Source organism: Chamaea fasciata, unplaced genomic scaffold (genome assembly GCF_029207755.1).
Source record: "Chamaea fasciata isolate MVZ Bird 193981 ecotype frontalis unplaced genomic scaffold, bChaFas1.0.hap1 SCAF_8, whole genome shotgun sequence".
In the NCBI taxonomy this organism is placed as follows: domain Eukaryota; kingdom Metazoa; phylum Chordata; class Aves; order Passeriformes; family Sylviidae; genus Chamaea; species Chamaea fasciata.
The window spans coordinates 2,288,441-2,309,442 of NW_027094093.1; the positions used below are offsets into that span (position 1 = coordinate 2,288,441).

The 21,002-nt window shown below is 46.1% G+C and overlaps 1 protein-coding gene across 9 annotated transcripts in view; it reads left to right on the plus strand.

Annotated features, from left to right (window-relative positions):
- The window catches only part of AGAP1 (ArfGAP with GTPase domain, ankyrin repeat and PH domain 1), a 308,736-nt gene that overhangs the window by 97,146 nt on the left and 190,588 nt on the right, over positions 1–21,002 (plus strand). For 5 of the 9 annotated variants that reach the window (XM_066189389.1, XM_066189387.1, XM_066189388.1 and 2 more), the window contains exons 3-6: positions 2,048–2,135; positions 2,810–2,821; positions 15,827–15,912; positions 19,591–19,732. In XM_066189389.1, coding sequence (XP_066045486.1) covers positions 2,048–2,135; positions 2,810–2,821; positions 15,827–15,912; positions 19,591–19,732 — 328 coding nt within the window. The remainder of the gene's footprint in view (positions 1–2,047; positions 2,136–2,809; positions 2,822–15,826; positions 15,913–19,590; positions 19,733–21,002) is intronic. The other 4 variants (XM_066189390.1, XM_066189391.1, XM_066189392.1 and 1 more) reach the window with 1 other exon arrangement.

A 21,002-nucleotide genomic window follows, 5' to 3' on the forward strand; every position in this document is an offset into this window, starting at 1 on the left:
GGGACCAGTACCTTTGGTGTTTCTGGGTCCTGTTTATTCATGTATTAAATTGGGATGTGTTAGGCCGAATAAACATGAGGTATTTCTGGATAAAATCACCGAATTTCTTGCAAAAAAACATGCAAAGTGCAGTCAGGCTCCTCTCCTGGACAGCTTTAAAATGCCAAGTGCCATCAATACAGTTTATGATTTTTCCCAACAAGCTTTAGGAGGAGTGGGCAAAGTGGCTTGGGTTTGTTTTACAGCATGTCTGGCACATGGAAATAAATGATTCAGTGTTGCTCAAGTCATAACTGAAAAGAGCAGTGCGTTGTAGCTGAATTTTCTCCTCCCTGAACTGAGTTAGGGTGGTATTTTTGTTCCCTAACATGCTTGTCATAACTTGGTGCATTTCAGACATATCCATAAATAAATGGAGATGACTCGGATTGTTTGTGCATAAAACAGGGGAGAGAGGAATATGACTCATGTGAAAACAGGCCGGCGTTTTTGTCATACTATGAGGGATCAGCCTTAAAGCAAACATTAATGCTGATGAAGAGAGAAACTGTATCAGAAGTCAGATTTTTTTTTCCCCCAGTGTAGAATTCATTGCTCTCACTTTTTGGGAATGTGTCAGAGAACCTGAAGTGCTGTCAAATGGTGTAACCCGGTATGGCCTTTGGGATATTTAAAAATATTAAAATGCAAAACTGTGCTCTCGATTCATTTGATGTCTTTCAAATATTGGGGGTCTCTAGATAGAGTAAAACATCCCAGCCATGGGATGTTGCCTGTGACTGGACCCCAAGTTGATATTTTTCTGTTGTCCCTGGCAGTTACAGTTTTGGCACAAGTGTAATAGAAAATAACATTAATTTCCATCCACACTTGTAAGTGAAGTTTTCACTGGAAAACTGTGTCTCGGCCAAATGTGTAGACCATTAAAAATACAGTTCAGCTTTCACATGCTAAATTAACTATTTTTCAGTGGTGGTGAATCCTGAACAGGGGGGATTTTGTACATTGTTGTAGGCAAAGAACAAGTTGGAAGGAACTTCTCATTGGGAGGCTTTGTATGGAAGGGGAGATGGTGTCAATTTGGTGACGAGAAGAGGTGCCAAGGCCAGGCTGGTTACTCACAGGGTTCCCTCAGGTCTCAGTGGCTTTGTGGTGTGAGTGGGAGTAGACAAATGTACGGCAGTTCATGGGCGTAGAATGGAGGGAAAAGTCGTTCATCAGAGAGGTTGCCTCATGTTCTGGGGGCAAGGGACGCATGTTAGAGACGTCGTTTTCTTCCTGTGACTCATCCCGGGATCCCTCGCTCCCCTGCTGCCCACGCTGTGGGATCAGCCCAAGGCAGGGGGGAATTTGGTGTGTTCGGGGTGCCAGCACACGTGGCTGGGTCCTGTCAAGCCATTTTTGATCGCGAGTGGGGGGTTCTTGCCAGTTAGGATTAAGAAGATGGAGTAGAGAATGCGCAGTGACGTGCAGCTCCTTGCTGCTGCCTCGGCCCGTTTGGCAATCAGGGGCAGATCAGCGGAGTTCATCTTCTCTCCAGGGACCTTCTGTTCTGAACCTCTGGTGAGGGTCAAGTAAACAGGAGAGAACAGAGCAGGCTGGGCTTGTTTCAAAGGGGGAAAGAAGTTTCCATCACCTCCCTCCCCCAAGAAGGGAGCGTGATGTCCTCAGCTCTGTGCACCCCTTTAAAGCCACAAACCCCAAACGCCCTCAAGGCTTTTTGGCATTTGAGCACCTCCAGGAAGAAAATGCCTGTAGGGTTGGGCTGAAATACTTCCCTGTGAGGGTAGGGAGGCCCTGGGTCCCTGGAAGTGTCCAAGGCCAGGCTGGACAGGGCCTGGAGCACCCTGGGGTGGTGGAACAAGGTGATCTCTAAGGTCCTCTCCACCCCAAAGCGCTCTGCCGTTTCTTTTATCTCTTGGCATATTTTGCACCGTGTCTGTTTGGGGAGTTATTTCCATGTGAAGATTTTGCTTGAATACTGCTTTTTACAGGGACTAACTGCAGTTGAATTCTTTTTGTTCCTTGTTTCGATATTTAATTCCAGGGGATCGTGGGTAACCTGGCGAGCGGGAAGTCTGCGCTGGTGCACCGGTACCTGACGGGCACCTATGTCCAGGAGGAGTCACCTGAAGGTACGTGCAAGCACAAATCCCACTCTTATTCTTCCCCCCACAGACTGCATCCTTATTCATTTTTGATGGCACAGAAATGAATTAGCAAAAAAATCCCATGTGCTGCTTCCAAATTCATGGGGATTTTTGCTTGAACATTCTCCAGCCTGAGAGAAGTATGTACAATGGGTATAATTGAAGATTTTCCAGAACTGCTTAGCATCCTTTAAATGCTTTGGGCCCCAGTTTGTGTCCATATGGGAAATAGTCCTGGTGGAGAGGAGTTGACTGCTCTCAGTAGTGCTGCTGCTTTCACTTGGGCTGTTGAAAGCCACAATAACTGTCTGTAGTGGTGGATTTCTGTACAATCAGGATGTTGGGAGAATAAAAAAATCTTCACCAGCCTAAGCTTAAAGGTGTAACTTGCTATTGTTTAATCTATTAAATATTTGGTCTTTTTTTAATGTTCTTATGGCATAGAAAATTAATTTGTACGCTGTAGTGTTTAACATTAATCCAAGTTTATAGCTTGAAATCAAAAATATCACGGTACCTTATCAAGGTTTAATCTTACAGTAAATACTTTTTTTGATTATTTTTCTTTATCTGTTCTCCTTATGAACTTTTAAATCCAACTCTGAGACACTGAATTTCTGGTTCCTTCTTTTCCTTACTGGCTGTTCCCTTCTTTGCAGATATGGATGCAGGTAACTATACATTGTCTTCATGGCAGCTCTCGTTTTGAAGGGACAGATGGTGGTTTCTGTACTAGAGCGTTTTTTCCCCTTGTTTTGTGTATCATTTTGAGTTGTTTCCTTTTGATTTCAAGTCTTTAGTGCATCTCACTGTTTCTGTCTCTTGCTGTAGTTGTCTCTTGAGCAGTAGTTTGTAGTTTCATGCATCTCTGATAACATTTGTTTCTAATTAACTCTTACCACAGGAAGCTGGTTTAGCTTGGTAGTTGACATTTTAACAACCTGGAATTGTAGTTAAAGTGGGAGGAGAGGGAAAGGGAGGGATGGACAAGGCTTTTCCTGTGGAATTGCAGTGAGACTGAGGTCTTGCAGTTTGTAAGTTTGCCCTAAATGTGTTTGCTGGTTTGTAGCTGGAACTGACAATAATAATTGATGAGAGCAGTTGAGCCTCTGCACAGAAGTGTGTGTGGATCATGCTTCTGGATGCTGATAGTGAGAAATGCTGAGGGAGGGTGTAGTGTCACTGAGTATAGCAAAAATCACTGTCCTGACAGATCTCTTCCCTGACTTCATGAACAGAGGATATTTGTGGGTTTGGTTTTTTTTTTCCTTGGAAGATTCAAATCGAGTGACTGTTGGCAGGGCTAACCCTCCTCTCCTCCTAAAGATGAATATTTTAGGTGATATTCCTTGGGAGTGTTGCCATCTGTCCTCTTTGTCTTGAAGGATTTTTATTTACAGTGCTCGAGTGACGTTGTGACTGTTTTTCCTGAAAGGATTAGATGACAAAAGCAGTGTCAAATCATTTCTCTGCACATAACTGTGGCTGACAAGCCTCACTAATGACCCTGTTGCATTTCATTAACAGGAGGAAAACTGGAATAATTAAGAGCTCTGATTCGCCTTGTGAGGGATAAGGTCAAGGTTTCCAATCAAGTCAGCTTTAAAGGAGACTCAGCCCATATAAATTACCCTCAGCAAACATCTGTAGTGGTGATTTGGTAGTGTTTTACTTCTCTGTCGGAGAATCACAGAACCACAGAGTGGTTTGGTTATTAGGGCCTTTAGAGCTCACCCTGTTCCATCCCCTGCCACAGGCAGGGACACTTTCCACTATCCCAGGTTTCTCCCAGCCCTGTCCAACCTGGTCCTGAGCACTTTGAGGTCCTTCAAACAGGTCCCTAGGAAAGAAAGTGTAACCCTTCATGTTGGAGACCCTTGTGGATCCTCCCCTCTTCCTTTCCTCAGGGCCAGTAAATGTGCCAGGTTGTTAAATTGGATAAAGAAAGAGCATGTATATCGGATGGTAAGGTGTCAGCTGCATGATCAGTTAAGAAAAGCCTGAGTTTACTGGCTTGGAATGGATCCTAACAGCTAAATGTATCAGGCATCATAAAATCAGTGCCTAATGGGCGGAGTGATGGATATTTGCTTCACGTGAAAGTGGTGATTAGGACCGGGGACTGCTATTCCTGCTCGCCTTTGCCTTCTCAATTGCTGCAATTACCACCAAACCTGCCCGGCAGGAGGCGAGTGCCGCATCTCCTGTAGGCCTTGAAGGCTTCGGCATTCCAGTAAATGAATTTGAACTATGTAAAGATGGTTTCAAGTTTCCTTCAGCTCTCTAAGTGAGAGATTTCTCTTGCTGCCCATCACCACCTCCCCACCAGGAGGAGGAATCCCACACTTCACAGTGGAGTTTTCTTTCTCTGCCTGCCCCAGTTTTTATTTTTGTTCAGAACTTTTCAGTCCCTCGTGTGTTTGTAACTTGCAAATCTCTGTTTTCTCAAAGAATAAGTTTTTATTAAGAAGAAAAATGGCCTTGAGACTCTTCCTTTGCATATTTAAGATGCACTCAGCTGTGCTGCTGAGTGACACATTTTAAATCAGATGTAAGAAAAGCAGCAATGTGTTACCCTGATGTAAGTGGGGAATTTCAGTAGTTTGGGACGTTCAGGTTTTTTTCTGTGATGATACAAGAAGGAAATGATGGGAAATAAGGAATCCTAGGGAATTATGATCTTCTAAGGACCTGCTGAATGATTGGATGAAAAACTACCACCGCTGGGTGCTTCACCTGCTGAAACGACAAGTAAAGTGTGGGAAATGTTGTGGCTTTATTTCCCCCCATCTAAAATCGAATCCTGCCTGTAGGAGCAGAGTGAAATGTGTGGTGCGTGTGGAATTTGAGGCTGGATTCTTTGCAGACCAAGGTGAACTGAAGTTTACAGGAGTAGTGAATGTCTGGGGGATTCTGTTACTTGTTTGGGTTTTTGTTTCCAAAAAGCCATGGAGGTGTGAAACATGACTTAAAGGCTTTTCCACATCTCTGGCACGTCTGTGAATATTTTAAGTCGTGTCATGATTATTTCAGTACTTTGTTTTCCCGTGAGTCTAATAAAACAAAATATCAGACAAGTTGGGGTCCAGGATGTCTCAGCTGGGATGACAAAAAAGGAGGGTTTTTCTCTACATACTTTGGGATACATTTAAGAGTTATTTATTCATTTCATGTGGAGTAATTCTTTTCAGTGTTTTAAAAAGCATAAAAGCCATCCCCACTTGAGGCTGTTGCAGTCAGTGGAGGTTTCATCTCTTTGTGGAGGAACTTAAAATAAAGATGAGATTCTTCCCCCAGTAAAAGGTCCAGAATAAAGCCGTTAAAGTTTTTTTCAGAAAGCTCTGATCATTTACTCTCTTTCCAAATTTGACCTAAAAATATTTTTATACTATCGCAGCCTTCACCACATAACTGTTTTCAGTACCACAGTGAGCAGTTTATCACTTGAATGGCAGGAATGGTCATAAAACGGCAGGAATGGTCAGGTTTAATACTAAAATACTAAATGAAGTATCACCCTCAGCCTTGCCTTTGAAGCATGTCATGAAAGTAGCATGAAAACAAGTTGTCACCCTGTAACAAAAACATACATTGATGACCTTCAAGCCTTTTCCAACTTAAAGGATTCTGATTCTGTGTAGAAGTTACATCTTGAGGGGTGGGTGTCCGTGTTTTTCAGTCTATCTCGAGGAACTATTTCTGTCTGATGCTTCCTCAGCAAAGGGTAATTATGCAAGGAGGATTGAGGAAGAGTGCTTTAAAATTTCAGCTGCTTTTGTTCACATCCTCTTAAGAGATTTTCTCCTGGTCACAGACCCTTACACAATGTGTATGCAGAAAGTTCAGGCGTGATCTGTGAACTGGGGTGACCTTCCAGGTGTCTTCATTCAGGTCTGATCCTGGGCTGAATGCAAGAATGTGGACCTGGTTCACCTGGGGAAAAAAAAACCCAAAAGGAATGAAAAAAGACTCCCCATCCTGGAAGTGTTCAAGGCCAGGCTTGGAGCAACCTGGGATAATGGAAAGTCCCTGCCCGTGGCAGGGGATGGAATGGGATGGGCTTTAAAGGCCCTTCCAGCCCAAACCACTCTGGGATCCTTCTTTGCTTGCATCAGTTGTGCTGAGAGATTTAACATTGGGGTGGGGTCACGGTTTGTGTTTTGGGTTGAAGAGAGAACACGGGAGCTGCAGCAGAACTGGACAATTTCTCCCCTCTGCAGCACTGAGAGTCCTGTCCCCTTCTCCACATGCTCTGCCTGCTGTGAACAATTGGATCCTGAGGCTGCCGGTCTCTTTGGAGAAGCCACTTGCTATTTTTATCTAGTCAATATTTTTCAAATACGTAGGAAGGCCGTATTTACTAAACACCCAAATTTGATCTTTGATGCATAAAAGGAGGATGTGTCCCAGACTAATCTGTGTGCTCTGTTCTCGGCGAGCAGCTGGCTGAAATGGAAATGAAAAGCAGAACGATGTGTCCTGTGAGGATGTACTTGGGTGCTTTCCTAGGAAACATTCATGCCTTTTTGTTCAGGCTTTTTTGGAATTCCAGAAAATCACCATCATGCATGCAAAAATTTAGACAGGGCTTGCACAGAGAGGTTTTGCAAGAATCCCAACATGAGTTCAAAAAAGCCACATGAACCTTAAAGTCACATTTTGTGGTTCTCGGGCTGCAAAGACTGAGGAAGCTGAAATTTTCTGTGCTGGTTTCAAATCCTTGGTGCAGTTTTCACCGGCCCCCTCAGCACTTTGGGGCAGATGAAGGTTTTTTTGGCCTGTAAACCCACAGGCAGACGCTGTCTCATGTTCAGAAGACAGTGATGACTTGGGACATGTGTTTCAAAATTACCTCCTTTCAGTTCTTTGTCTGCCTTTTTGCTATAATAGCACCGACTGATTATTTTTATTTGGCATTTCACGCTGACACCCAGATATAAAACAACACTTGTCTCTTTTTTGATCCTCTTAAAGCGCTGCTGCAGAGGGTTCTCTTGGGCTTTTGGAGCCTTTCAGGCTCAGCATAAAAGAGGGTGTTTATGTATTCTGCCCTCTCCCCTCTGGAGCCCTTCCCTCTCCTCGCCCTCCCGGGACTGCCTGTGTGGGTTAGCGAATCCTTTGAAAAATTCTCTGTTCCAGCTGTCGGCTTGGGGACTGTTTAAAGTGTCACACAAATAAGGAGCTCTGTTAATTAAAGGAAAAACTCCAGTATTTGCTCTTTAGGAGGTGCTGAGGAAGCAGATTGCCAGAAAGGGCTTCCCTTTTAGGTTGTGTGCCTGGAGGGTCTTTAAGGTGTTCTCTTTAACACTTTGCACCTTGAATGCCCAGAGAAATTTGGGAAATAATGTCCGTAGCATTTGTGTCCTTCTCATAACAGGCTCCTCTGAAGGTTGTGTCTCAGGGAAAAACTGTAAAGCAGATTATAACTTCTACATATAACTTCTATTATACAACTTTAGGCTCTTAACAGGAATAAAAGTGACTTCTCCCAAGGAGCGAGTGATGCTACAAGAGGAAATGGCCTCAAGTTGGGCCCAGGGGAGGTTTAGATTGGAAATGAAGAAGTTTTCACCAAAAGGCTTGTCAAGCGTTGAATTAGGCTGTTGAGGGCAGGGGTGGGATCAGTCACTGTCCCTGGAAGCATTCAGACACACATGGACGTGGCACTTGGGGACGGGGGTTAGTGGTGGCCCTGGCAGTGCTGGGCTAGGGGTCTCACTTGGTGATGTCAGAGGGCTTTTCCAGCCTAAACACTTCTGGCATTCCGTGGGTTGGAGTCTCCAGTGCTCCCTGCTTTCTGCTGCTGTTGCCTTTGAAGCCAGTGTGGAGTGGCTCCTGCTGGGCCTGCCTTTTGCTTTATTTCTCAAATACTGCTTCTAAATCACAGCCCACTGTTTCACTCTTGATCTCAAAGCCAGGTTTTAATACTTTTTTTTTTGAACTTGTTCCTTGTTCAGCTTGTATTTGAGTTCTTTTTGGGAGCTTTTTTTTTACTCCCCTCCCTTCCACCGAATCTGTTGTTATGGGAAGTTGTATCAGAAAGCATTTTATCCACAGTATTTTGAATTCTCAGCAGACCCCTCGCTTGGCTGCTGCAGCAAGCTGTCACCAGGGAGGGCAGATTGTGGTGTAATCACTGCTAAGGCCAGTTTCAGCTTCAAGGTTGCTATTTGTGATGTAAAACTGCAATGAGAGGACAGGTATTGGAGAAGCTGGCTGGGTATAAAAAGCAAAGGGATGTTTGAAAAGGCAGGAGGCCTGAGATGTGTGCATCAGTGCTTATAGGAGGTAGCTTTTGCATTTATCTCTGTGAGCTGTTTAAGGTTTGTTAGTGCACGTTAAGATTTTGCAATTATGTTGGAAGCTTGTGAAGTCAAGCAGAAATTTTGAGCAGATGAGTTTCATGTTAGATTGAAAGCTGGGATGGGTTTGTCTGGAAGATGAAATGCCTGAGAAGCCAACTTAGAAGGAGCTGCAGCAAACAAAAAAGGATGATATTTTAAGTCATGGGGCTGACTTTCTAAGGAACTGTGTTTGGCAAGTGGTGTTTTGGGCTGTGGACGTTTAAAACTGGAAAAGACTGGTGGTGGAAAAAGGTAGGAGTGTGCTAAAGTGGTGTCACATCTGCCTGAAGGGGCTGACTCGCTGGGTTTTTTGAGTTTTTTTGTCTCCCACTGCTTTGATAAAAATAAGCTTTTAAAATTAGACTTGTGTATATACAATTAGTGGGTGTGAGGTGTAAGCAACTCTTTGCACCTGCTGTCAGTAAAATAAACCAAGAAAAGGAAAAAAAAAAAAAGATGAAACATGAGCTATTAGTAGAAATGGGAGCAGTGATAGAGCTGTAGGTCCATGTCAGCTTGTGGCTGCAGGAGGCTCCTGATATTGGGGAGGTTGGGTGGGTGTGAGAGCTCTGGGTGACTGTCAGAGGAGGGCGTTCCCCACAGGCTCCTGGCGGTTGTTTTCCCTCCCCTTTAATCTGTCAGAAATGTTTCTGAACTAGGAGAATGTACAGCATGTTCAGCTTTTACTTGCTCAGTGCCACAGTTTTTGTGCATTGATGTGCAGTGGGTGTTTATCTGTTCATCACAGATAAAGGTGTGTTCCTGCTTCACGTTGAGCTGAGGGATGTCTGAACCCGAGGTTCATCCCTGGAGCTGGGGTGTAGAGCGTTGTATGTCTGCTCCCAGTTGATATTCTTGCCTGTCTACCTGGGACCATAATAATTAATAACTGGAAGGATGGGAGAAGTATTTCCCTTGCCCTAAAATGGGATCAGCAGTTTATTTCTTAGTAAGAGCTCACATCTCCTCTCCCTTCCTAGTCTGTTCTCCTAAACAACCAGGGTTCACATGCTTGTTTTGGTCCTTGTCTGCCATGGGTTGCTCTTGCCAGATCAACACAGGCTGAGGCTGGCAAGGTGACGTGGGCTAGGACAAGCTGTCCCCTTCTCTGCACTCTGCAGGAATTCCCAGCTGCTTTTCTTTCTTGTGCCAGAGGTTTTTGCCATCCTGCCCCGTCTTTCCACAGCTGGTTTGTCCCTACTTCTGTCCCCGTGATGCTGCTTTTATTTTTCCCCTCTATTTCTTGAACTCATTACGGTCCTGGTAAAGTACAATCCAATTTTCTACCATAATTGCAGTCCCTCCTGCTTCATTATCTAGAAACTAAATAGCCTGTTACTTCCATCTCCTAAGTTATTAATAAACTGAGTGCAGGAGAGTTGAAACTGCTGTAGAAACTTGGATTCGTATCGTGCTGCTTCTTTCCGATGAGTTATTTGATGGGGACAGAGTGTGCTTTACCTCTCCGTCTGCACTCACATTACAGTGATGTTTTGAAGACCAGCCCTTTCTAATTGGCTTAGCCCAGTCTGCACTGGCTGTCAGGAGCTTTGCAGTGAAAGTGGAACATCACTGCTCTGCTCCTGGGTCCTGTCTCTGGGTAATGAGGGAATCTTAATTGCTCAGAGGCCGGCTCTGGTTTGTTCCCATTTATCTTGGTGGTTAATCAATCACCTTCCTCTCCTTCTGCTTGAGATAAAACACTGGATGTAGCTCAGCTTGTTTATCCTGGAATCCCAGCATTGTTTGGCTGGGGAGGGACCTTAAAACTCATCTCATTCCACTCTCTGCCATGGGCAGGGACACCTTCCACTGTCCCAGGTTGCTCCAAGTGCTGTCCAACCTGGCCTTGGACACTGCCAGGGATCCAGGGGCAGCCCTAGCTTCTCTGGGCAGCCTGTGCCAGGGCCTCCCACCCTCACAGTTTCTTCCCACTATCCTGTCCAACCATGGAGATTCTATGCAGCTTGAGGTAATTTTTGAAGTCTAAGCTCTTTTCCTGAACACTTAAAAACTTAAAATTCCATTGATGTCCCTTCAAATCACTGCCAGGTTTTGGGAACCCGTTTCATCTGCCCTTCTGGAGAGATACTGCAAATACATCAGCGAATGCATCTCAGAATTAAGTTGTTAAATGTCATTGCAACTGCTGCTAAAGTTCCAGCAGTGACCCCTCTTTCCATGAAGTTGCAAGATCATATAGTAGTGCTTCCTTGCCAGTTTTTAGGTAAAGATCAGATTATATGATGCAATATTGCATTTATATGTGGTGCCTGTGGGGGGGAACCTTGCTTTAACTGGGTAAGGCTTGATACTTCCAGAAAACCTCTCCGTGTATTTCCTGAGCTATATCCTAAACCTGTTGAGAGAAGCAGATGGTGGGGGTTGAAAAGCTCAGTCTGGGCTGCTTTTTTTTGTCTTTTAGGGTTTGTTTTACCCAGGTAGTCTGTTGGGAAAAGGGGTCCAGGGCTCCTTTTGCAGCTTCTGTCTCACGTGGCAATGATGGTTCCTTGGTCTTTGATCCTCGACCCAGCTCAGCCCCTCACAGTTTCCGAACTGTTGTTTAGCACAGTGGTTGTGTTCAGGAAATACCCAAAATCATAGAATCATGGAATATCCCGAGCTGGAAGGATCACTGATCCATCACAGACACTCCAACAATCCCCCCTCTGCATCCCCAAGAGCACTGACCAAACCCTCCTGCAGCTTTGGCAGGGTTGGGGCCATGTCCATTCCCTGGTGAGCCTGGTCAGTGTCCAGCACCCTCTGGGGGAAGAATCTTTTCTTTTTTCCTTTTTTTTTTTTTTTGTGTGTGTGTGTAGAAATGCTGCGAAAAACGTTTGAAAATTAGTTTATTTAAATAAAAAAAAGTGAGTAGCGAACCAGAAGATTGCTATTTGGCCATCTGTTTGAATGGAGAATTTCTGAACGTGTTTCCCTGAAGAGGTGCCAGGTTCTTGGCACTATTTTCTATCTTCTGAGGGGGTAAAAAAAAAGGGAGAGAACGTGCATGTGTGAGACAACTGGCTGCTGTTGTCAAAATGCACATGTCACTGGGAATATAAAACGCAGGCTTTTAGAGCTGCCTCACTCCTACCTTCTGCCTTGCCCTGCCGCAGTAGACGTTCAGCTGCTGCCTGCGCTTGTCGTGTGGCCAGCCCCCCAAATTTATCCTTCTCATCTGGCTAAATAACTTCATCCCCGTGGCAATTTGCTTGAATAAAGAGCCTGGTGAGCGCAGTGGAGCCTGGGGATACAGCAGCAAAATCAGCGGCTGCTCCGCTGAGCAATTACGCAGTGGAACAGCTCTGGGCGAGAGGAGGGGGTGGCCAGGCTGTCAGAGCCTGGATTAAAGCCTTCATCCCCGGAATTCCCCATGTAACATTCAGCTTTTGTAACAGAGAGCACCTCTGATTACAAATGTGTGCAGTGTTTAAAATTGATACCAATTTTTGCCGGTTAATTTCTGCACCGCTGCTGGTTCCGTGCGCTCACCTACGGAGTGTCGTGCGTGGAAGTGAGATCAGGAAGCTGTTGTTGATCCCCCCCCCCAGCGCTGATTTGTGCCGGATCTTCGGCCGGGGTTGTGAATTGCTGATGCACAGAATTTATTTAACTCTGTGTTGATGAAAGCTGTGTGTTTACGTGGGGCATTTTGCAGCAGGAGTGTGGCCAGATGCACCGGGAGAGTGGGTTGTGGGCTGCTTCACCCTGTGCCAGGTGGGTTTGGGCACAGGAGCAGCGTTCGTCACCTGTAAAAATTCTGTGCACATCTGAAAATGAGCCTGTGTGAATGGACGCTGCTCTAGCCCTGGAAAACTGGGAATAGCTGCCTTGAAGTGCCTGTGGTGCCCCGTCCTTCGGCTGCCAGTCGTCCCCTCCCCGTGGCCTCCCCTGGCCGGTACATCTGGGAGCTGAGAAACCCCCTCATTAAAAAGCTGCGTGTGTCATAATCCTGATGGGACCAGAGCAAAGACAGCCACCTCCCCTGGGAGTGGTGCTGTGGGTTTTGAGCTCGTTCTTTATATTAAGAAGGTCATTTCTTTGTTCTCAGTGCCGTTGGTTTAGACAGTCATTCCTGGCTCCATCACATACGCAGATATTTAGGAAAAAAAGGGATATTTTGTAGCCCTGGGAGAGTGTTTGGCTTCCTCATGGGTTGCTGTAGTCCAATATTTGAACTGGCTGATCTCTCAAATTTCTCTTTGCCTGTAGTGCTTTACAAACTCCAAGACGTGTTTTTTAAAAAATAATGAACGCAGTTCTGTGCAAGCTGAACTGTCCCAAAATTGCTGCCCCTGCTTAAACTGCTCGTGGGTATCATCAAGGCTCATCAAATCAAAGGCAGAAGCAGTTTATTGTTTGCCTTAATCCTACAGCCACAGACACCTGCAGGGTACAGCCTTGCTCTTTATATTCTTCACTGTTTATGCTTTTGTTTGTGTAAATTCTTGATGTTGAGGGGGCTTTTCTTAATCTCTGTCCTGTGCAGCACCTAATTTTGTGGTGTGCTCATGATAAGGGCTCCTTAATGGTATAGGAACACAAGTTATTAGGGTTGAACCCTGCTGTGAGCTGAGATTTGCATAAAATAATTCTTACTCGAGGGATGAGCGTGAGTTTGCTGTTCCATTTCTGAGCCTTCAGATTTGTTTTGAAATATTTAATACAGCTTGGAAATGCAGGGCATTCTTTGAAACGGTTTGGTTGGAGGGGTGTTAAATTCAACATATTTGTCATGAAATACTTAAATCCAAACAAAAATCAAGGATTGTGAGGATGTGCCTGTTCCAGCTAATGAGCACATCCTGCTTTTAAGGGTGAAGAAGCCACTTGAGCAGATTTGAGCTGACTGTGCCTGTTGGCTGCAGCAGGGTGACAGCCCTTGGTGAAGTGGGACAGCATGTCAGGATCTGAATTTAATACTATAAATATTATAGTATTTAAATGTAGGAAATAACAGTAATTGCACTGAGCTCCACTCCACGCCCAGTGTTTTTGGGGAAGGCAAGGAGCAGGTCCCCAAGGTGATCATTTAGTGTGGATTCACATAGGAAAAGAGCTGCTGGCTGACTTGCACTGTATTTATTAAATTTAGTACCCTTTTCCAAGCTGCTCTCAACAGTCAAATAATGAAGAGTAAATCTCTTAGGGCTTACGTTTGTGAGCTGGGTATGTACACTCAGATATTTTTTTTATTTTTCAATTCTCTACTTGACCCTTTTATTCCAGCCTGTCTGTGCCTTCTTTGTGCCTCTGAGGACTGTTTGAAGGTACAGTGAGACTGGCAAGGCATCCTGTTGACCACGGGAATAATGAGTTGGCTCCCAAACGCATTCGGTGTGTGGTATTTTATAATTAGCTGGGGGAACTTTCAGTGTTTAAAAAAAAAAGGAAATAGGAAATGGCAATTAGGCAGAACTTTCCCTCTCTGATCACGCATATACTGCATTTCCATTGTTACTTACAGCTTTGAAACCCCTCTCTGGAGGGCTCTATATTAAGTAATTCATCTCAGTTAACACTTCATTGGGAAGTGTGTGCAATTAATCGACAAGGTATAGAAATAATGGCCTGATTAATAGAAATCCAGTTCCTGAGAGCTGAGACTGGTTTCCTTGACAAGTTTTACACTTGTTTGGGATTGTTCTTTTCAGGTTCAGTAACGATATATATTTATCTGCCACCTGATCTGCAAAGGCAGGATTGAAAATCCACTTTGTGAGCGAGATAATGAAAATCCATACGTAGCTCTTCTGTGCCTTCTGTGCCATTAAACAACCAGAAATGGGATAGTCTTACTGTTGCATGTTTAATACTGCTAATAGGATAAGTTTATAAAGAAAAGATTAAAAAAAAACCCAAGCATAAAACCCCAGCACAAACCCACAAAACCTCCTATTCTTACATCTTTTATTAAACACAAAATGTGTTTAAACACGCTTGAACGTTGCACAGAGCTGAGCTGTGGAGTAATCTTGGTTTGAAAGCGGCTGTTGTGGTTGGGCTGGGGAGGGGAAGGGTGGGTCTAAGGCAGTGTGGGGTTCCCCTAAGGCAGCAGTGTTTGTGCGGATTGTTGTGTTTTGGGGATCGGCATTAGCCTGACTTACTTGCTTAGGGAGCTTTTTTGGAGAGCAGGTCGGAGCTGTGGGCTCTCAGCACGTGTTTCGAGGCATTGGTTTTGGAAGAATGACAAGTTTTGAAGCTGGGAAATAGGGTTCAAATCAGAACGAATTGCAGTTCAAAAAACAGGGGTGAGGAGTGAAGTTTAGGGTATGTTAACAGATGTGTTTGATCTCAGTGTGGGAAGCTCGGCTGTGAGGGTGGGTGACGCTAAGCTGGAGGCCTTGTGGGGGCTTATGTGGGGAGATAAGAGTGGGTTTGCTCCAGGAGAGGAGCCTAAACGCCTCCCCAGTGCTTAGGCCCAGTTTGCTAATCTGGGTTTAGGCTCTGTCACACCAGAAGCCCTAAATAGGATTTGTCATTTTTGAGAGAGGCAGCAGAATGCCCAAAATACACTTTTAGCCCCAAAAGAAGCAATCCCAACCCTGCCCTGGGGTGATGGCTGAGTCCCTGTGAGCCAGGGGACAGGAGGTGACAGAACAGCTGCTCCAGCTGCTGGGCTTGGAGCCTCCTTGGTGGTCACAGGCACCCCTTGTTCTGCATTCCCTGGAAGTACAGGATCAGGAATGTGGCTGGACGCTGCAACTCCACTCTCTTTATCCAGGTGTCCAGAGCAGCTCTGGGATTCATGGCAGGGTTCTCTGTTGGCCTAGCACATCTCTCCAGACGTAGCACCATTGTAGTAGCATTTTGTCTAACATGTGTCTGGTATCTTCCCCTAACTGTGGTGTGTGAGTGTAGAACCCTCATTCCCATAACATCCCACGTGTGCTCTGAGAACTGGCTTCCCTTGAGGAAATGCTGATTGACACAAGAAACTGATTTTGGTGACGAGACACGACATTGTTTGTGTGCGACCTTGCCTTTCTTAGAGACACTTCTCTCACAATTATTTAAATTAGATGATACATACAGGGTTTTACCTGTATGTATCAACCCAAGGACACCTAACGTGGGTTGTAAGGCAATTGCTGGCTTTTTCCCACATTATCCTTATTCTTTATATATATATAAACATATATATATATATATAAATTAGGCAAGCACATGCCTTAACTTCAAGTAATTCCCATGTATGTGCATATAAACTTCAGTTCCATTCCAGTCGTTGGCTAATTTGCAAGAGACCTTTTCTTTCCCCAAGCGAAGCCTTTTTGTGTTGTGTGTTTTGTGCCTTTGCTGTCTGTAACGAGCTGCTTTGTGTGGCAGGTGGGAGATTCAAGAAGGAGATAGTGGTTGATGGACAAAGCTACCTGCTGCTGATCAGAGATGAAGGGGGCCCTCCGGAGGCACAGGTGAGCCCAAAGTCTCGCTTTCCTCGTTTTTCCAGACTTCCTTGGAAAGAGCTGGAGCTGCCTTGTTCTGTCCTGGGTCCTTCTCATCTTCCTGCTGGGATAATTCCAGCATCACCCTCAGGTGAAAAAGGTTTTGTCCAACAAATGGTTGGGATTTCAGTTACGATGGTTGGATGAGTGTGCATAGCAAATATTTGGGATTCTGACTGAGACAGTACAAGTAAGTTCATTTACACTGAGTTCCCAAGCATTGTGCTTTCTCTGGTGAAACATCAGGATTTCACAGAGTCACAGAATGGTTTTGGTGGGAAGGGACCCTAAAGCTCATCTCACTCCCACCCCTGCCACGGGCAGGGACACCTTCCACTGTCCCAGGCTGCTCCAAGCCCCAGTGTCCAGCCTGGCTTTGGACACTTCCAGGGATCCAGGGGCAGCCACAGCTGCTCTGGGCACCCTGTGCCACGGCCTCCCCACCCTCACAGGGAAGGATTCCTTCCCAGTATCCCATTTAACACTGCCCTGTGGCAGTAGGAAGCCATTCCCTGTGTCCTGTCCCTCCATCCCTTGTCCCAGGTCCCTCTCCAGCCCTCTGGAAGGGGCTCTAAGGTCTCCCTGGAGCCTTTTCCTCTCCAGGTTGAACACCCCCAGCTCTCCCAGCCTGTCCAAGCCATTGGCCATGGAGAAGACACTTGAGGGTTTGTGTGCTTGAGCCTTACTCTGAGTAAGAGCCTGCTCATGTGCTGCTTCAGTCACCTCAGACACAGCCGCCCTTTCTGCAGGCAGCATCCTTGTCTTGGGCATCCTCCTCCTTCTCCTCACCTGAGCACTGGCAGGGTTCCCTGAGCGTTGGCTGCTGCTGGCCTTGCTTTGCTCGGCTCTTCCGGGAGGGATCAGCTTCCAAACAAACAGCAATTTCGCATCAGGAACCGCGCTGTGGCCAAACAGCTGAGGGGGAGCGGTGCCAGCAGCAGCAGCTCGGGTTTCAATGTACCGCTACAGCTCCAGGAGGGTGAGAGCGTGGGGGAAGGTGCCAGGACAAAGGGGAAGAGAAAGGACGTGGAGGAAATGGAGGCTGAGAGAGACATCCTGGAAGGAAGTCACAGGACAAAATGAAACGTTGGCACATCTGCAGCCGTGTCAGCAGGAGCAACAAGGAAAGCTCTGTCTGGGGCTGGGAGGGATTTGGCTGAAGCACCCCCTGCTTTCCAGCCTCTGATGCTTATAGAGAGCATTTGCTCATTCAAAAATGAAAATAGTGGAGGTGTAGAGGTACACGCAGCAATCCGAGGTGGTTTTGTGCCTGAAGGACTGGGCTTGCAGAGCTCACAGGAGCTGGCTGCAGGCTGATGAACAGCACGGGGTGTGCTCCTGCTCGGTGCCGGGTAAATTTGGGGCTTTGATTGCTGTTACCCAGTGGAAGGTGTCCCTGCTCATGGCAGGGGGTTGGAATGAGATGAGCTTTAAGGTCCCTTCCAACTCAGACCATTCTGGGGTTCTGTGGTGGCTGAGATTTGTCCTCCATCCTCATGATTTGCTGAAGAGGTTTGAGGTGTCAGTGCTGTCTCACCTTTCAGCACGAGGGTTTCATGTAGATTCCCTTTGGAGTCTTTGGGTGTAATTTCAAGTTACATGTCTATTAAAAATCTTCAGACTGTTCGTTAATTCCTGCAATGAGAAGTTTGCTTGTGGATTCATGAATAATTGGGATTGAATTCCAACTGCAATAAGTAAGGAGCTGACATGTGAGATTCCTGGCACTGGGTCATGGGTATTCCCCAGGTTACTGTCCCATTCTTTTTGGCAGAACTGGAGAAAAAGCAAACTTCCCTGAAGACTCTTCTTGTGGGTTATGATCTCTGCTTTCTTTGCCTGAGATAAAATGGTTCAAAGATGAAAATAATTCAATTTCCTACTGTAAAACCAGATTACCCCAGTGACTGACTGTCCTAGGGTGACTTCATGATGCTTGTATCCCCAGTCCTCCCATATTTGCCCTAAACCAGGACACTGACCTACAATGAGCTGCTGCATGCAACTTTTTTAATTAAAAACTTTTTTTATAATTTGGTTTTGAACTAACAGCTCTGCTGACTCACAGTAATAAGTCAGAGAATGGATTTTTATGCCATCAGCTGATTTATTCTTGTTTCAAGCCATTCCCTGCACAGTACTCTGGATGAGACATCCAGGGTTCCCAGACCTTGTGTTTCCCAAAATTCCTTTGGTTTTCTGTACCACAGATCTGATATCCACAAAGATTAAGCTCCATTCCAATATGAAAAGAGAACCAAGGAATTGCTGGGAATGTTTTGTGTCTGCAGGAACTGCACTGTGTAAATTTAAAACACTGTGACCCCACAGTGTTTTAAAATAATCTTTACTAGAAGGCTGCTGTACACAGTGCTCAAACGTTCTGAGGGTTTAGAGAGACCGTTGGCTTCCAAATGGATGGCTTGAGGACATTGCAGTTGTTGGGAAGAGTCCTTGGCATGATGCTACTCAGTCCAGTCAACAAAAGCCATTTTACAATGAGACCCAAGGCCACATCTCCCAAATAATGATGTCTCCAGTTCCTCTGGTTGCATCTTCTGGTTTGAACAGTTTTAACAGTGTGGTGGTTGACCTTATTCTGGCCGTAACTCTGCTGTGTGTTAACCAGTCCTGTCCTTCCCCTCTGGAAGATTGTCCTCCTGACTGTCTTGAAAACCTCCAAACCATTTTTTTGTCTGTTTTTTACACCGTAACAGCCCAGGCAGTGTTTGGTTTCCATACAGTCATCATGAATATGCAGAGCCTTTTCCCAGTGAACCTCTCTGTTCAGTGTGTCCCCTGGCACGTTGTACCAATAATATAGCAAAGAGCAGGAAAATCCCCTGGCTGAAGCTTGTTTGCATTGCTCTAAACTTGGGTAGCAATGGAGTCACTTAGGGAAAAATAAAGGCAGCGAGTTAAGCTGGAGTTTTTTTCTTGACATCCTGTTTACATTCACTGTTAAGTTAAATGTCTTTAAACAGTCTTAATTCACTTGTGAGCTAAAAGCTTCTCACTTGCGTGGTCACTGAGGAGCACCTAGGCTTGGCCTGTGCACCTGCACGTCCCTCAGCAGGTTCCAGATGCCAGGAGAGAGCAGTTTGCTCTTGCACTGAGAGCGGAACGAGGCACTTGGTGCTGCTGGCTCAGCTGAGAGTGTAAGGTGAAGAACTGGAAGTCTCAAATTAATGCTTTTGGTTGTGGATTAAGGTGTGAGAACTGTCCTGGCATTACCAGCAACATGAGCATGTGTGCCTGCAAATGGCAGCTGGCAGCATGGAGGCTCAGCACTGCAGAGGAGCGCTGCTCCTTGCAAACGCACACATGCAGCAATCTCAGCCTGCTGCGTTTCCTGGGAATCAAACCCAGTGTACACTGACAGTAGCTGGGCTGATGGTTACACACCCCAGTGAAGAAGAGATGCTCTTGTGGAAATCCCGTGTGTATCCCACATCCCCATGGCTTGCAGGGGGATAGGATTCATCATTTTAGCAGCTTATCCCCTTGCTGAGGCCTGGGTTGGTTGTGAGTTTTTCTGGTGTGTATTTCCTTTGCAGGAAGGTAAAGAACGTTTCTCTCTTGGTTTTCCTTCCTTCCCTGTCCCTGCTGCTCTTCTCACAGTTGGCCTTTTCCATTTCTGTCCTGCAGTTTGCCATGTGGGTGGATGCTGTTATCTTTGTGTTCAGCTTGGAGGATGAAGTCAGCTTCCAGACGGTTTACCACTACTACAGCCGCATGGCCAACTATCGCAACACTAGTGAAATCCCCATGGTGCTGGTGGGCACCCAGGGTAAGTGCAGCCCTGAGTTCACATGGGGTTTTGGGACCACAATCGCTCTTCCAAGCTGGCAAAGCCATGTCCTGGCCTTTCCCCTTTGCTACAGGGCTGTGGCATTGCAAGGACGGTGTTTGAGGTGAGAGGAAAAACGCCCTGGCAGCTCTCCTGGACTTCAGCAGTGAAGAAAGAGGGGAAGTTTAGGTTAGATATGTACAAGAAATCCTTCCCAGCTGAGGGTGGGGAGGCCCTGCAGAGGTTGCCCAGAGAAGCTGTGGCTGCTCCTGCATCCCTGGGAGTGTCCAAGGCCAGGCTGGATGGGGCTTGGAGCAACCTGGGCTAGTGGAAGGTGTCTCTGCCCATGGCAGGAGGTGCAACACAATGAGCTTTAAGGTTCATTCCAGGACTTTAGGACTTGCAAGGAAATTTTAAATAATACTTTCAGTGCGTGCTGGTCGTGGTGGTTTTCTGGCTCAGCTGAGGGAGGTGCCCTTATTGAATTTGGGCAGGTAAATGAGTTTTGTAGGGAAGTTCTGCAGCCAGACCAGTTTCCATGTGCTTGGCAGTCTGGAAGGGTTCAGCACCCTGGCATTGCTGAGGGGCAGAAGGGTGAGAGGTGGAAAACCTCCCGCAGCACAGCAGGAAGCAGAAGTGAACCCTGGCCTCAGGCTGTGCCTCTAGGAGACCTCTGTAAAACAAGTAGAAATGCCGCTTTTTGCCACCTGAGCCAACCTCTCTCCCCACTTTTTCCTTCTGAAATAGCAGCTGTCCTCAAGGGAAATATGGCAAGGGAAAGGTACCCAAAATATTTCAGTTTCTTTGGCATTTGAGTGCTCTCTTGAGTATTCTCTGCCTTGTTGTGCCGGCATATCCCAGTAACATTTCACCACTTTCCTATATTGTGGTTGGTTTGCTGCATTGGTCGAGTTGAGGCTGTTCCGTTCCTGACCGTTCAGAACCATGGAATTGTTAAGGTTGGGAGAAATCCTTTAAAATCATCAATTCCAACTGTTCCCTCAGCACTGCCAATGCCAGCACTAAACCGTGTCCCCAGGTGCCACATCCACAGGACTTCTATGTCCTTCCAGGGATGGTGACTCCAGCACTGCCCTGGGCAGCTGTGCCAGTGCTGGACAACCCTTTGGACACAATTTGTGGCCATTTCTCCTCATCCTGTGCCTTGCTCCTTGGGTACAGGGCCCACTTGGCTGCACCCTCCTGACAGGGAGTTGTGCAGAGCCACAAGGTTCCTCCTGAGCCTCCTTTTCTCCAGGCTGAGCCCCCC